Here is a 15,274-nt window from a genome sequence, read left to right on the forward strand (position 1 = left end):
TTGTGCTATAATTATAAATCGAGGAGAGAAAAATCTCGCTTCGTGTAGTATTTCTTTACAGAAGTATGGATAGATGTGCTTTAACATGAATGTTAATGTCCTTGAAATAATTCAAACTCATTACATAAACAGCTGCAGAAATTCATATTTATTTTATATTTTCATTTCTTAGAAACCAATGGCTTATTAAATGATACTGAAATTCATTAAAAAAGAATACAAAGGATTGGAACTCACCCAGGCCTACCCGTCTGTTCCATTCTACTGGCGATTGTGACATCTCTCGACCAGATGTCGAACTGCCACTTTCGTAGTCCCAGGAGGCCGCTCAACACTTTGCCGCTGTGAACGCCAATCCGCATATCGACGTTCACCCGAGTTTCTTCGCGAAACTTTCTGCAATAAAATAATTAAATTAATTAATGTAAAAAAGCGAGTTCCAGTTCAAAAGAACAAAAAATATAAAATTATAATATGATATATGGACAAATTTTAAAAATGACAATAAACTCTCTAATTTTTTTTTGGGGGGGGGGAGTTATCTAAAATCAGGATATAGCCCCTTTTTTAAAAAATTTTTCGGAGTAATTTCAATAAAACACGAGTTAAGATTAACTTTGGTTTAAAATTAAAGGAAAAATAAAAATTATGGTTTGTTTAAAAAGTATCTTTAAGCCGTTTCACATCATTTTAAATTAAAGGGATAGATTTATTGTAGCTGCAAAATGATAAAATTGCTCGATGAATAGTTATTTATTGTATTCATACCATCCTAAGAACAATTTTTTATTATTTATAATTTCCGCGTGAAGTGCTTTTAATTTTTGAAAAATACTCTCCCATTTCTTTTTATTATGTATAGAAACCCAAGCCTTTTTCAGAATATTAGTGGCCCTTTTTTTGCTTATTAATAGAAGTTTTTCAATGAATGAAATTATTTGATGTGATTTTTAAAGTTTATTTACATCCAATCTGGCGCAGAGGTGAATTTCTGACCCGATTTCTCAGCTAATACAAATGATTTTTAATAAAGGAATATTAGAACAATATTAGCTCGCTTGTAATTTATCAAATTCCTATCCGTTTCATTAGGTTCATTTAATTGTATTCAGGAACAATACTTCGTTGAGGATGATGAGGAAGATTTGTGAAATCTGGAGAGATTTTCGTGATGAAATTCAGAGGAGCCTGGGATGATGGGTCAGTGCTTTGGTTTGTTTGCAGTCTTGTTTTATTTATTATTATTCTGGCACAGCTTCTAGTTGTTTTTTCGTGTAGGAACTTAATTGTTAAAAATTTCTGTACATTTCTGCTCATATTCTTGATTTATCTTCCTAGTGGTGTTTTCTTTATGTTTTTGTCATGCTAGATCTGCTCTGCATTTTCACTTTGTATTTAAGTCATTCATTTATTAATAATTTTGTATAATTGCTTCACTTGGGTTTTTAGGTATTTGTAGGTTGTTTGACATTGCTGGACAGTATACTATATCCTCCGTCCTTTGGAAAGTGTGATATTATTTTTATATTAATGTGTGTTACTGCTTTCTGTGTAAATTTCAACTTCGTTTCTTGACTCCAGAATTGAATTGTTTACTATTTAATGTAAATATTTTATTTTTGTCAAATGAGCTATGAAGTGCGCTCTTAATCACCGCCCATACTCTTCCAATGACTATAAGCCTTTCTAAATAAATAATGGTTCTCTCTCCTTCCACCTTCAAGGTCTGACACCCTTCTGGTAAGCAGATCTTCGTGAGGCAGGCCAGACCAGGTTCACTTAATTATTTCAATACATGTAACCTCGAGAGTCTACTTAAATAATGGTATATATATAAATTAGGATTCCGTGCTGCCATGAGCAATAATAAATAAAAAAAAATATTCATTTTCACATAGTTATTAAAATAAAAATTAATCTAAAATGAAATATTAGCATAGTGTTAACTTAAAAATGTATTGAAATGTGAAACTGAATCGATGCTTTTAATAAAAGGAGGACATCATAAAATGCATTGTTTAGAGCCACAAAATGCCTCATCTGCCACGTGTTTGATGTCACGTTTTTTACTTTTCGCCTCACATTCAAAATAAAAAGCTAGTAAATTTAATTTTATTACAAATACGTCTCTTGCCTTTTATTCTTTATCAATGGATCTCTGTCTTGGCTATGGATCAAAAGAATATTAAGTAAAATTCATGACCTTAGTTTCAGAAGACTAATTAGCGGCATTATGCTTATTTGACGATTTTGCTGTATTCAAATTTGCCATGCATTTGTGAAAATAGTTGTACCATTAACAATGGCGAAATGAAGGAACATTCCTTCCTTAAAAGACATATGCTGATATAATGGACATAAAAATAGAGAAGTAATAAATAAATAAATAAAACGGTGAGGGAGCATAAGCACCATAGTCTATACACGTTACAAAAAATATTAAATTTTGAATAAAATAAAATGGAAGTAAAGTTATGAGAAAGAAAGGAAGGAAACAAATTAGAAAATAAAATATAAATAAACTAAAATATAAAATAAATAAAAAAATTAAAAAAGAAAAGAAATAGGAATGTTTGTAAACTGGTATGTATGGCAAAGGGAGCTCAAATCTGAATTTGGAAGAATAAGGCCAATGGACACTCGAACACATTTCAATAGAATTATAAAAAATATTTTATAATTAAATCTCGCTCTTGTGACTAGAATATTATAAATTATATTTGCATGATCAGTAATTAATCTTCTCATTATAACTATTTTTCTGGTTTATTTTACCTGGTTTTATTTGGTTTGGTTTGGTTTGGTTTAGTTATATTAACGTCCCGTTTGAAGCAACACTAGGGCTATTTTGGGACAGACCTCGAAATGTGGAACCACGGTCAGATGACGAGGACGACACCTGAGCTGGCACCCCCCTCTCCACACCACGCCACACCAACAAGAGGACGTTTGGTCATGACGGATTTAACGTGCAACAGACCCCCTTACACGACGGTTTATCGGTGGAATCGGGTCTCGAACCTGAAACCCTCCGCTTCCGAGGCCGAGACCTTACCACCAGGCCACCGCGGCCCACCTGGTTTTATTTACTTGGGTGGTTTCGCATTGCGAATTATTCTTGAGAAGGAATCGAGTTTCTTTGCTTTTCTTATAATCATTATTACCCAGGAAGATTTCTGTATCTTTTTGGCAATCTGTGAAGAAAAATGTTCACCCCAGTTTAAAAACGGCCTCTTACCTAATAATGTCGATCATGTCAAGAGCCATCTGCACACAGTGGTCAGCGTGTCGCGGGTCATCGTCTGGAAGGCCAGAAACGCAATAATAACAGTCTCCCAGAAGTTTGATTCGAAGGCAGGAATTTTTCTAAGGAAAAAAAAAAGAAAAAAAGAAATTCAACTATATCAACTTAACTTTTCCTTATATGCCAACACAAATTACAAACAGAATTAAATTGGTAACTAGCACGTTAAAATTAGCATTAAAGCACTGTTTATTCTGAGTTCCAATAATTATTATTTGAGTGAAGAAATCCACCGAAGGTTCAAAGATTTTTCCCCTCCAACGATTATTTTAGTCAGAACGGAGTTTATTTCCCACTTTTTTTCATGTAAAGAAAGAAAGGAAATTAAGAATAAGATAGATGTGATGGCTCACCTCGGCTCGGTCGTCGAACCTGCCAAAGAGCTCATTGAGCGTCTCCACCAGCTCATTGCCGTGCAGCGACGCCGTCAGGGCCACAGAATTCACGATATCTGCGTACAGAATGCTGAAATGAGATAGGTAAGAATCCTCATATTATTATTATTATTATTATTCATCTATCTGTTCCTGCTCATTTCATTAAAGTTTAATTCTTAAGAATTAATCTTTATTTTATTGAAAACTGAAAGGCAAATATCCCAATATTATTGCTACATTATTTAAATCCAGTATTTTATTTAAGCATGCAGATCGAATCCGAAAATATAAGAGGATTTTCAAAAAAGAATTGTTCAAATAGGTAGCCTTTACTTAAATCTTTATAATTTTTAAAACAACTTAAGTTTTGTTTCCTTATATTTTCAAAAATGTATTCCAATTTGGTACATGTAAATCGAAATTTATGGAGTTAAGGAAATTAAACAATAAACTTACTTGCTAGATAAGCAAAGTGTTATAACAATTATTTCTGTACAAACTAAAAATTGGATGGTATCTTCAATTTTTACCAAAATACTTAAATTTATGCAAAACAGTATTGTAAAACTATCAGGAAACAAAATTTTAACCGTATTTCGTTCACAGCATTTCATTTGCAATGATATAGTATTTTAGGGTTTCAAAGTGAGAGAGAGTGAAGCAACAATAATTAGCCACAGTATCCCAAGTATTAACAATCTGGAATTTATAAGTATCACAAGTGTTAACAATCTGGTATTTATAAGTATCACAAGTGTTAACAATCTGGTATTTATAAGTATCACAAGTGTTAACAATCTGGTATTTATAAATATCACAAGTATTAATCTAGTATTTATAAGTATAGCAAGTATTAGCACTCTACAAATAATAAATAGCTTTGATTTTACAAATCTGGGAGGTCAGTTAACAGAAAAACTACTGATTAGAACTCGACCTTTAGAGGTATGATCAAATTCATTATCTAAACAAACTAGGCATTAATATCTTTTCAGCATTCAGACGATAAAATCAAGCAATCTTGTTTCTGAAGTGTTTTCTTATGTGGAGTTTTGACCAATAGGCCCAAACACAATGTATATTATTTGTAATACTTCAGAAATATGGAATACTAAGTTGAGTATTCAATACCAAACTTTATTGCATTATTACAAATTTATCAACCAAAATAAATGTATTAATTGTAATCATAGTAAGACATGCGAAATACGCCGTATGCACATCAGGAAAATGACGAATAAAGTGATAATTCCCTGAAATATAAACAATAAAATTACACTGTAATTCTAATATTTTATAATTCAAAGAATTTGTATTTTTTTTTTACAAATTTATCTATTTAATAATTGGTCTAAAAATATTTTAATTGACTGGTTTGGAATCTAGTGAACCAAAGTAGCTGCCTAGTTTAAAATGCGTGACTCTAACAACAAGAGAAAATATTGAGAAAACAAAAATTTAATCAAATAGCAGCTATTTATGTTTCGAGTTATTTGTCATACTTTGCGATTCCTACATATTTTGTCATGAATGCAACAAATTTTTGAGTCATTTTTTAAAAATCAAGATTTTATATTATTGCCGCAGTAATCATAACTCTATATTGCTATCTTTAGGAGTTCTAATGAGTTTATCTCTGATCTTTTTAACACTCCACTGTGATGTGGATGAATTTCTCAACCGGAAAATTACATACTGGTTCATAAGCCAGAAAAAACTAAATAGTCTAAAAACCCAATGAAAAAAGTTATGAAATTTGTGAGTTATTAAAATCTGAGAGATAACAAAGTATAAAGGACACCAACCTAACATTTTTGTGCTTCTCGACAAACAGTTCTGTAAAGGGCCTCTGGGGCATAGGGGTGAGATGGATCCTCCTGATGACGTCACGGATACCATCCTTCACCTGGACGGAGATGTGCTTCGGCAGGACACTCAGCAGAAGACGGTCCTGGAAAAGGGGATTACTCAATTTAGTTCTAACGAATTGATTTTGATTCAGAAGTTGAAGCCATGGAAGCCATGTTTAACCCGGTTTTCATGTTATCATTCCATGAATTAATTTACGAACTAAAATTCTGCTCCTGTAACCTGTGTTCAGGCAGAATGAAAGCGTTATCACGTGTTAAAAGTTAAAATGTCGTATCAACTGAATTTTAAAGTCATTTGTATTTCTTATAGAAAGGACATCACATCTTCGAGTACGGCAATGAGCAATTACACAGTAAAGGATTTGGGAGACGATTTTGTCTTTATCTCATACAGTCCAGCGAATTGATTCAATTTTTAATTGTTCACCTCCGTAAGATACAAGGTGAAGAACTCTTATAAATAGTTTAATTAAATTGAAATTTAATCACATTTACAATATTTTAATTTTACATGAATTTTTAAGGCATTTTTGATCATATGATATTTGATTTGCCTTATCTTTTATAATATTGTAATTAGTGACGCAGGCTGTTATGATACTTGTTTGACCACCTGATTTGATATAGTATACTAAAAAAAAAGGGGGATTGTTTTTTAAACCTTCAGTTTTATTATTTTCCAATTTTTAGTTTTTAATATATTTCATATTTCATCGTTATAAAGGAGAGACTTTCTGGCATTCATTACCAGATGGCACCAAATTAATGTAATTAATCCGAAAACTTAATTAATCAAATTAGTTTCTACAATTTCGCATTCATTACCAGATGGCGCTAAATTAATCCAATTAATCAAATTAATTGATAGAATCCCACATTCATTAACATATGGCGTCAAATTAATTCAATTAATCCGAAAACTTAATTGATAGATTCAAAAAAGCAATTAATACATAATTATTTTTTGAAAATGTTAAAATATATCATCCTAAAGAATGCACAAGTGAAAAAAATTCAAAACTCTGGTACGTTAGGAAGTGAATGAAAAATTGATTATAAAATCCCATCTTTACATGCATTAAGCAAGTCAAGTTAAATAGAAGAGAGCAAAAACGCTCAAAATATTAATATTTTTGTTACATTCTGTTACATTGAACGGATCTGTTCGTACGGTTTGATACGCCCAAGGCTTGACATACTTTATTCCAGGTGAATGAGTTTGATTCTTAAAAGTAGCTTATCAGTGTGGTTTATTAATCTTCCACTTCCAATATGTTCCAAATTTAATACAAAGAACACTCATAAATCTGCGATACAAGATGATTGCTGAAACGACTGGGAATGTCAAAGCAGAAAAAGAAGCCCTTTTTTGCCACGAAACAACGCATTCGATTCCAACCTTTTACAATGGCTCCAAAGATGAGCAGTTTGGAACATCGCACATCTAAATCACGTGTCAATCAACAGCTTAAAAGCGATTTCGATTATTCAAAACAGGACCATTATTTATTCCCGAGCGTGCTGTTGCTCTCGCGTCAGGCGTAAAAGCTATAAAGTTATGAAATACTGACACGAAACACTCGAGGCATTCCCGGCTGGCTGAATCAACACTACAGACGGTTTACATTACATAAGTAAAAATAGAAGATCCATCAGCATACAAAGGGACTCGCTTACCTCCTGATCTTTCTCGTACTGGAGGTGGAATTTGCTCTCGAAACACTCTCTTCGGTCCAAAAAGGCCTTCCGGTTCGTGAACTCCATGAGGAACCGGATGTACAATCCCAATAGTGCCACTGTGACGTAGAAGATGACGTCAGCCAACATCTGGTTCTGGAAACGAAAAAATGACGGCAAAAATGAGTCGACAAGTGAGTTATTGCTTGGATATTCCTAACCGAAGTATATTTCTTTGAGTTACGAAAGATTCCTGTTTCAACATCATTATGAAGATTTTCTTTTTATCTTTAGAGAAATAAGATACAATGAGTATTTTTTTTTAACTTCATACTATAACTTGAATATATACAGTGGAATATCCCTAACCAGCATAATTCGTTCCCAAATCTTATTCGTAATGCGAAATATTTGTTAAGCATAGTTTTTTTTCCACGCAGGAATCTACGCAAAATTGGAAAACGCGTTTTCCAATTCTGAAAAAATACTTAAAACTGATAAATATTAATGTAATTTAGTATTTATAATTAATACACGTTTTCTTTACAAGAAAATTGCCTAAAATCGTTTGTTTTTGGTTACGTTTCAAAATTTGACGAAAATAAGACATAGCATCATCGTTAAATGAATTTGTAGAACACATAGCTACTGGCCGATTAAGAGTGATACTTCTCAAGATATAATGCTATAATTTTCTATGCTTCCAGCATTCGTATTTCAGTGAAATACTGTAATTCTATTTAGTTTATTATTTTCTACTGTCCTGACAAAATCATCCCGGCAGCTTATTACTGTGATATAGAATGCAATAGCTCTTGAATAGTTCTGGTTATGTTCTACCATTAACTCATCGATGTCATTTCTGTCCACCTTTAGCCCCATAAACTTGGCCAGGGACAAAATATGGTCGATTAATGCTCCACAAGCACTTGCTCAAACACTATGGAATCGCATTCAACAAAGCTATTAGGCTAAAACTTCTTAAACGTAGATATATGGGTTCTCTTCAAACAAGCGTTGATACAAATCAATCCAGCATGTAACGCCATGATGTTATCTTTTCTGCGAAACATCGCTCGTTAAACGAATTAATTTCTTTAACATTTAACATTAGCTCATTAAGCAAAATTTCAATGTATATATATTACTTAAAAAAGCAACACGCTTAAGTAAAACAAATTAATTGTATCTTTATTGACAAAGATTAAATACCAGATAGAATCTCAGTTTATAGCATCTCCACTCAATATTAACCAAGTAATGTAACTAGGTTAATGCTTAGTAGAGTTAATGTAACTTCATGCTACTGATAATAGCTAGCTTTTTTTAATTTTATAGTTACAAAACGTGACGCTAAATTAAAATTATAAACAAACGTCGAATATATCTATGCGATGATGAAATTTAATCTAAAAGGTTCTCTATCTCTTTTAGAGTTTCAAGCGTACAAGGGATTTTCACTCTTTCTAGCCCGGGATGATATGTCTATTGTTTCCAGCTGATCTTGGTTTTGGTACTCTTTGGGATGTTCGAACAAATATCAATCATTTTAAATCTTAGTTTTATATTACTTTTTTCACATTTCTCATGAGAGAAAGAAAATCATTGCTGGGCCTAGTTTTAGAGGCGAAGCCTCTAATTTAATGTCAGTCGTTCCTTCGCCATTTAATACTTTCACTCATTTTCTAAATCAGTGGCTTTAAAATTAAAATTTTTCGCAATTTCTTTGATGTCAAAAAATGAATGAAAATTTCTATGCAGGTAGAAGAAGACTTGGATGCACTGCTTTAACGAATTGGAGAACGGTTTGAGTAAGTATAAGTAAAATTCGAATAAAAAGTGAGTGTCGATATTAAACTTAACTTTCCTGAAAAAAGACAATAGAAGTGCAATTTCAAGTGGCATAAAAATGCAATAGATATTAACGAGAATTGTGGAAACAAACAAAGAACATTATAAAACCTTTTGATTTATATGGTTTTGATTTTTGTTTGATTTGAGCCGATATAAATCACGAATTGTGACATTACCGTTTTCCTTTTTAGCAAAACATCGACAATCGACGGAAGATGTCGAATCCCATACAACGCCTGCATTTTGTTGAGGATGTCTCGGCCACTATCTGTATTCGGCCATTATTTGATATCTATTATATGCTGCTCTATAACTAAAAATGCCGAAAAAAGATCTGAATAGTATATTAAATAATTTATCTACGATAATATTTTAAGATCATTAACAAAGATGAGACACTGCATTTCTTTGTTGCCTTTGTCGTGATGCGGAATGAATCAGAATTATTAGTTTTCCTGTATTTTCAGTTTACAGGAAAAATTGTTTTAGAAGATATATACTGAATTAATACCAAACATTATACTTTATCAATTCATTTACTTCCATCTATAAGGCTCAATTGCTTTTAGGAGAGATTGATGGTCAATTAAGATGTACGTACACACTTGAAGATTTTTTTTTAAAATTTTAACGTTAAAAATCCAGTTTTTTCACAGTAAGTTATTAATATATGTTTAAACTCATTTCAGTGAGAAAAACCATATTACACTCATTATTAATTAAATAATATTTATTGAGCTAATGAGCCTATTTTTTGAAACATGATATCTTAAATTCTAATTTGAACAGACACACAATTCTAGTTGGAAATGATGCCTAATATGAGTCTTCATGTTGTCTGCCTCAATCAAGTTATAAAAATTCATAGTTTTTTTTTACAATTATTTCATCAACGATGAATAGAAAAAGCGATATTTTTTCTGTCATTTTAACATTTAAACAGCTATTAAAAATTTATTTCTATCAATATAACTTTGATTGAGGCACAAAACATCCGCCATTTCATACAGATTATTTTGATATATAAATAACTGTATTTGGTTCATTTTTTGTTGAGTTATGATTGTTTGAATGAAGCAACATAGTGGAAAAATATCATTCTTCAGAAAATGAGTTTTAAATAAAACCGTAACTAGAGTTTTCAATGAAAGCACCTCAAAAAAAATAATTATAACTCGAGAAATATTTGGAATATTGGCAACATCTTGGTATCGTTTGAAAGCTAAAGAATCAGAGAACATTATTAAGCAATTAAAAAAATTCGATATTTTAAACGATTTTCGAAGTTTTAAGTGTGTACATACACCTTAAATACTTGCAATAAAACTTTTCCATTTCGTTATAAGAAAGGTGAACCATGGAGTTTTTCAGATACATGTCTGAATTTTTTAAAATTCCACAAGTCGGCCTAGCATACTTAAAGAAGTAAAACTTGAAGCCTATTTTGAAACAATACAAAGGTTGTTTTCGGATGAACTACGTGAATACTTCTGAATCTTCTGTTGTTGTGTTGTGACTTATGGCACTTTATAAGTCAGCTGACTGTTATCTGTCAGCGATTTAAGCCGAATGAACGTCTCTTGTTTTTTCAGTAGCGCCAACTAGGCCAAGAGTATGACTTAGCTACTTTCATGCGTCACATTCGCTTGCACAACCCCTTTTTAAAGGAGGGCACATTCACACATCTCACAGATAGAACACAAAAGAAGAACAACAACCATGCCCAAACCGGGACTCGAACCCGGGGAGCCCAGATCACGGGGAAGACGCGCTACCCCTAAGGGAGGACTCCGGCTCTAAATCTTCAAATGATATGATTACACTTGGACATGCACTGCACTTTCTGAATTCTAGTACTATATTAAAGAAGAATTTCAAATCTGATGACAGATTTAATATGCACCAGTCTACATGCCAATCAGATTTTGTGCGAGATTGTGTATCGAATTTATAATAGATCCCAAAAGAAAATATAAATTTATCATACAATATATATTAAAGATACATTATACATATTTTGCCTGGAGTCAAAACTCAACGCAGCAAGTGATAGGGATGAAAATTTTTAAAAATAATTTTATAAACCCTGAAAGACGATTTTAATCAATTATGAGCAGTTGTAAAGCTCGATTTTTTTTCTCAAGGGCAGTACATTTTATATAAGGTATCCGACTAGGTACGGAGGGGACTTTTTCAATTTTTTTTTAATATTTATATGATGTATCTTTATTAATATAAGGGAAAAAGAAACGATGAATAAAAGGGAAATTATTTGAATAGATATGTAACGTTTGTGGAAAAAAGTATTTTGATGCAAATTTTAGCACTCATTTACAAAAACTAGAATTGTTCTAGAGAAAAAAAAATTTACAGTTTTTCTTATTTATCTTTGTAATTTTATATGTGTAATATATCTTAGAGTGTAACAACTATTATCTAAGAATTATATTAAAAAATAAAATTTTTGTGTGTAATATATTAAATAATTTAAGAAATTTTCGAGTATTTCAATATTTACGTTAAACAATTATAAATCCACTTCTAGAGCCTTCAGCATCAAATCCATAGTTCATTACATTCTTCATACCATAATGAGAAATAATTGTAAATTTCTTTAAGATATCTTGATTATTGTTTGTGATATGACGATACAAGTACAGTAGAATTATGAAAAAACTCGTTCTTCAGTAAATGCATTTTAAATTTTTGATTGCTTATAAATAAGCATAACTTATCTGTTAATAGTTTGCTATGACTTGGCTTCTTATTGACATAGACACAAAATAAAGCTATTATCGGAACCGGAAACGTGCCTATGTTTGAAAACTGAAAAAAAAAAAAAAAAAAAAAAAATGCGAATTTTCATCCAAACTCGGGTTTTTAACCTAGTCGGATATCTTAAAACTGTTCACAGAAGTACAAGGTTTATTTATAAACACAAAACAATCCTTTTTGAAATGATGGTATGAAAAATTCATCATTGAAACATAAATGAATTGGAAGTACAAAGTGCGATGCGACAGATTTGCAATCCACTGATAATCAACTCTAATGTCGTTACCAGTCCAACCTGTATCACTTGGGTAATGGTAAGAAAATGGCAAACATTATTTTTAATACAAAGTTAAATTGCAATAGATCTGCAGTGATTAAAGAAATGTATATACCCATCTTAAGTTTCCCTCCAATTTATAGCTCAGTCCACTGATAATCAACTCAAATGTCGTTACCAGCACCGATGCCAGTCCAACCTGGTACCACTTGGGGAAAGGTAAGAATATGGTAGATATAAGTAGAGAATAGGCAGAGAAGCGTGGACCCGCCGGATAGCCATTGGCTACCCTCTGCACGCTGCTAGTGGTCTCTGCCGCAACGGTCAAGATGAGTACGAAGAATGAGACGATGATACGCGAGTGAGAACTGAAGAACCATTTTTCCTTGCAACTGATGATGAAGAGTGTGAAATTGATGAGAGTGGCTGCAGCCCTGATGGCAAGAGGAACTTTTATAGATTCCACGGAACTCTGGAAGAAAATGAAACACAAGATCAAAATAATTGCATTCCATAATTTTTGTTTGATTTGAATTTTACAACATTGAGTGAATCAAAGAACGATATTTAATGCCAGGTAATATTCTATGAGCACATTAAACTCAACAACATTGTAACGATCTTTACGATATTGGAAGGCTTTCAAAATATCGAATAACATCGTGAAGATATCGTATAACATCTTTGAACACAAATATATATTTCCATCACAATATTCCATCTAAATTATGTAAATGCGTATTATACTCGTATGAATGGAGAAGAGGGAGAATTATAATAATTTAGTTCCTCCGAAGAATTTCCTGATTTGCGAAACAGACTCATCTTTAAAATTTACTTTAGAAAAAATAAGATTAATTATTTCGATATTATTTTAAAAGAATGTAGAAAGTCCTTAAATATTGATAAATTAATTGCTGTATTGACTATGAAACATTTGCTGTTATTAAACACACGTGCTGTTCTTTTTAGTATCTCAAGACAACCACTTTTCTACGATTCTACCTCGCTAAGGGATGAGACACAAAAAGGAAGAGGCATTTTCAGAATGCTCCGCCATTCTTTGATCTTGATTACCGCACTATTAGATACTTTTTCGTTCTGTACTTTTTTTTCTATCTGTATGTGATTATTTTGTCGCTTCTGACAGTACCAATTTATTTTTATTCAAAATTACGTGTTGATTATTTATATGGTTAGTTTAAGTGGCAGGAAAGTTTTGAAGAGTGGCGCAAAGAATATTTTGTATAATATCATTAACAGTGACCGAAATTATCTATTGTTAATTTCAAAACGTTATCAAAAAATTCAATAACAAATAAGAAAGATGCATTTTAACATAAAAGTTGATATAATTTTCAAAAAAAAAAAAAAAAAATTGAACTATTTAAAGAACAGAAATTTTTTATTTATTCATCGCAATGAAATGTTTTGACCACTTACAGTAAACAAAAATGTATCCAAAGTATTTTATTGTGAATTAGTATCTTTTTCCTAATATTACAAGTTATCCGCAGCTTTTACGTCTCCTAAGTAAGCGAATAATTAGTTCACCTTTTTGTCAAATGTTTCATGTTTCCTTTCAGTCCTATTTCGATTAAATAAACCTATCCTGACGCATACGTAAACGCGTGGAAGGTTTGGCTCCGAGAACGATGAACATGAGAAGATTTTATTTGAGAACATCTCTATGAAGACACTATTAATATTCAGAATGATAATGTATGGAAAATTTGAATAGTTAAAAAAGCTCATTAGATTCCATAAATCAATCTGTTCTTTCTAACAGTTCCTCATCCGTATTCTTTTTATTTTGTATATATAATTCACTTTAATATTCACATTACTGCTAATATGTTAATTTAATTGCAATACGGCATAGGTAATTTTCTTTACAAGTTATCTTCAATGATATCGAAAACCAACACAATTCTTGGACAGCTAAGAATTTGCACTAAATCATTGAGTAATGAAATCAAGATAGAAAAATTTTCAAATATGAACGTGTGTCAGATGATTTAATATATGCTCATGGATCTTTTGTATCATTGAAAAGTTTCTGCAATAAGTCAAGATATTTTTAACAAACAAATAAAAAAGAAGTAAAACTGCATACTTTAAGTTGTTCGCGCTTTAAAAAGCTGAAAAAAGGCCTAATTTCTAGTAATAAAACCATAATACCTTCTAATTTTGTTTAAATGCAAATCAATTTAACAGCTTTTTTTATGCGTAACACTGGATAGAGATTTTTATACTTCACTTTTGTCTTTTGTATAATAAATACCGACTCAATTAAAACTAGATATTATGAATTTGCAAATAGGATAATGGCATAAAAATTAGGCTTTTGATTCCTATTCATGATGGTTATCGAAAAGATGGTTTTATATCTGTTTTAATTAAAAATTTGCTTCAAGATTATTTATATACATTGAATTGTTAAACGTTTACAAAATGAATAAATTTATAAATTAATTTTTTTAAGGTGAAGCAGAAGGGGGGGGGATAAGGTTTCAGTGGTTAAAAAAAGCAAAAAAGCACTTTTCCACATAAAAGAACATTATTGGAATGAAGAAAATTCTTTTATTCTTGGAATGAAGAAAATTCTTTTATTCTTGGAATGAAGAAAATTCTTTTATTCTTGGAATGAAGAGAATCGATCATATTCGTACGCATTAAGAATAATAGATCTGAAGATAAAGATGCTGTCTTTTTTTTAATCTATCACAAATATTTTCCAAGACTCTTCAACTATAAAACTCTGAAATTCTAAAATTTTGTAAATAGTTACGACTTATGTGTATTTAAAAATTTTCATCTTAATATTCAGTCAAAGAAACTTAAGAATATGTAACCTTTTTGTAATTCGAAGATGTTCTATATCATTCGAATAATTTCGATCAGGGAAAAACACATGCAAATGCGAAAGAATTCCAGGTTTATTTATTTTGAAGTGTTTGTACTGAGCCAAGACGGATGCACATACGTAATTCTGAATAGGCAGTCCATACAATTCAAGAAAATAGGGGAACTTCCAAACATCATTTGAAAAATCTGTAAATGGGCATTCAGCAAATACAATCAAGAAATTTTAATGAGTTAAAAAAGGATACTTTTAAACACCTCAAACATTTCTTAA

The 15,274-nt window shown here is 31.3% G+C and overlaps 1 protein-coding gene across 4 annotated transcripts in view; it reads right to left on the reverse strand.

Annotated features, from left to right (window-relative positions):
* Window positions 1-15,274, reverse strand: part of LOC129984583 (adenylate cyclase type 2-like) — a 150,767-nt gene that overhangs the window by 39,458 nt on the left and 96,035 nt on the right. For all 4 annotated transcript variants that reach the window (XM_056094502.1, XM_056094499.1, XM_056094501.1 and 1 more), the window contains exons 4-9: window positions 12,251-12,607; window positions 7,230-7,385; window positions 5,487-5,632; window positions 3,658-3,769; window positions 3,239-3,366; window positions 238-396 (exon numbers count right to left, since the gene is read on the reverse strand). In XM_056094502.1, the coding sequence (XP_055950477.1) occupies window positions 238-396; window positions 3,239-3,366; window positions 3,658-3,769; window positions 5,487-5,632; window positions 7,230-7,385; window positions 12,251-12,607 (1,058 nt within the window). The remainder of the gene's footprint in view (window positions 1-237; window positions 397-3,238; window positions 3,367-3,657; window positions 3,770-5,486; window positions 5,633-7,229; window positions 7,386-12,250; window positions 12,608-15,274) is intronic.

This window comes from Argiope bruennichi, chromosome 9, assembly GCF_947563725.1.
Source record: "Argiope bruennichi chromosome 9, qqArgBrue1.1, whole genome shotgun sequence".
NCBI lineage: Eukaryota > Metazoa > Arthropoda > Arachnida > Araneae > Araneidae > Argiope > Argiope bruennichi.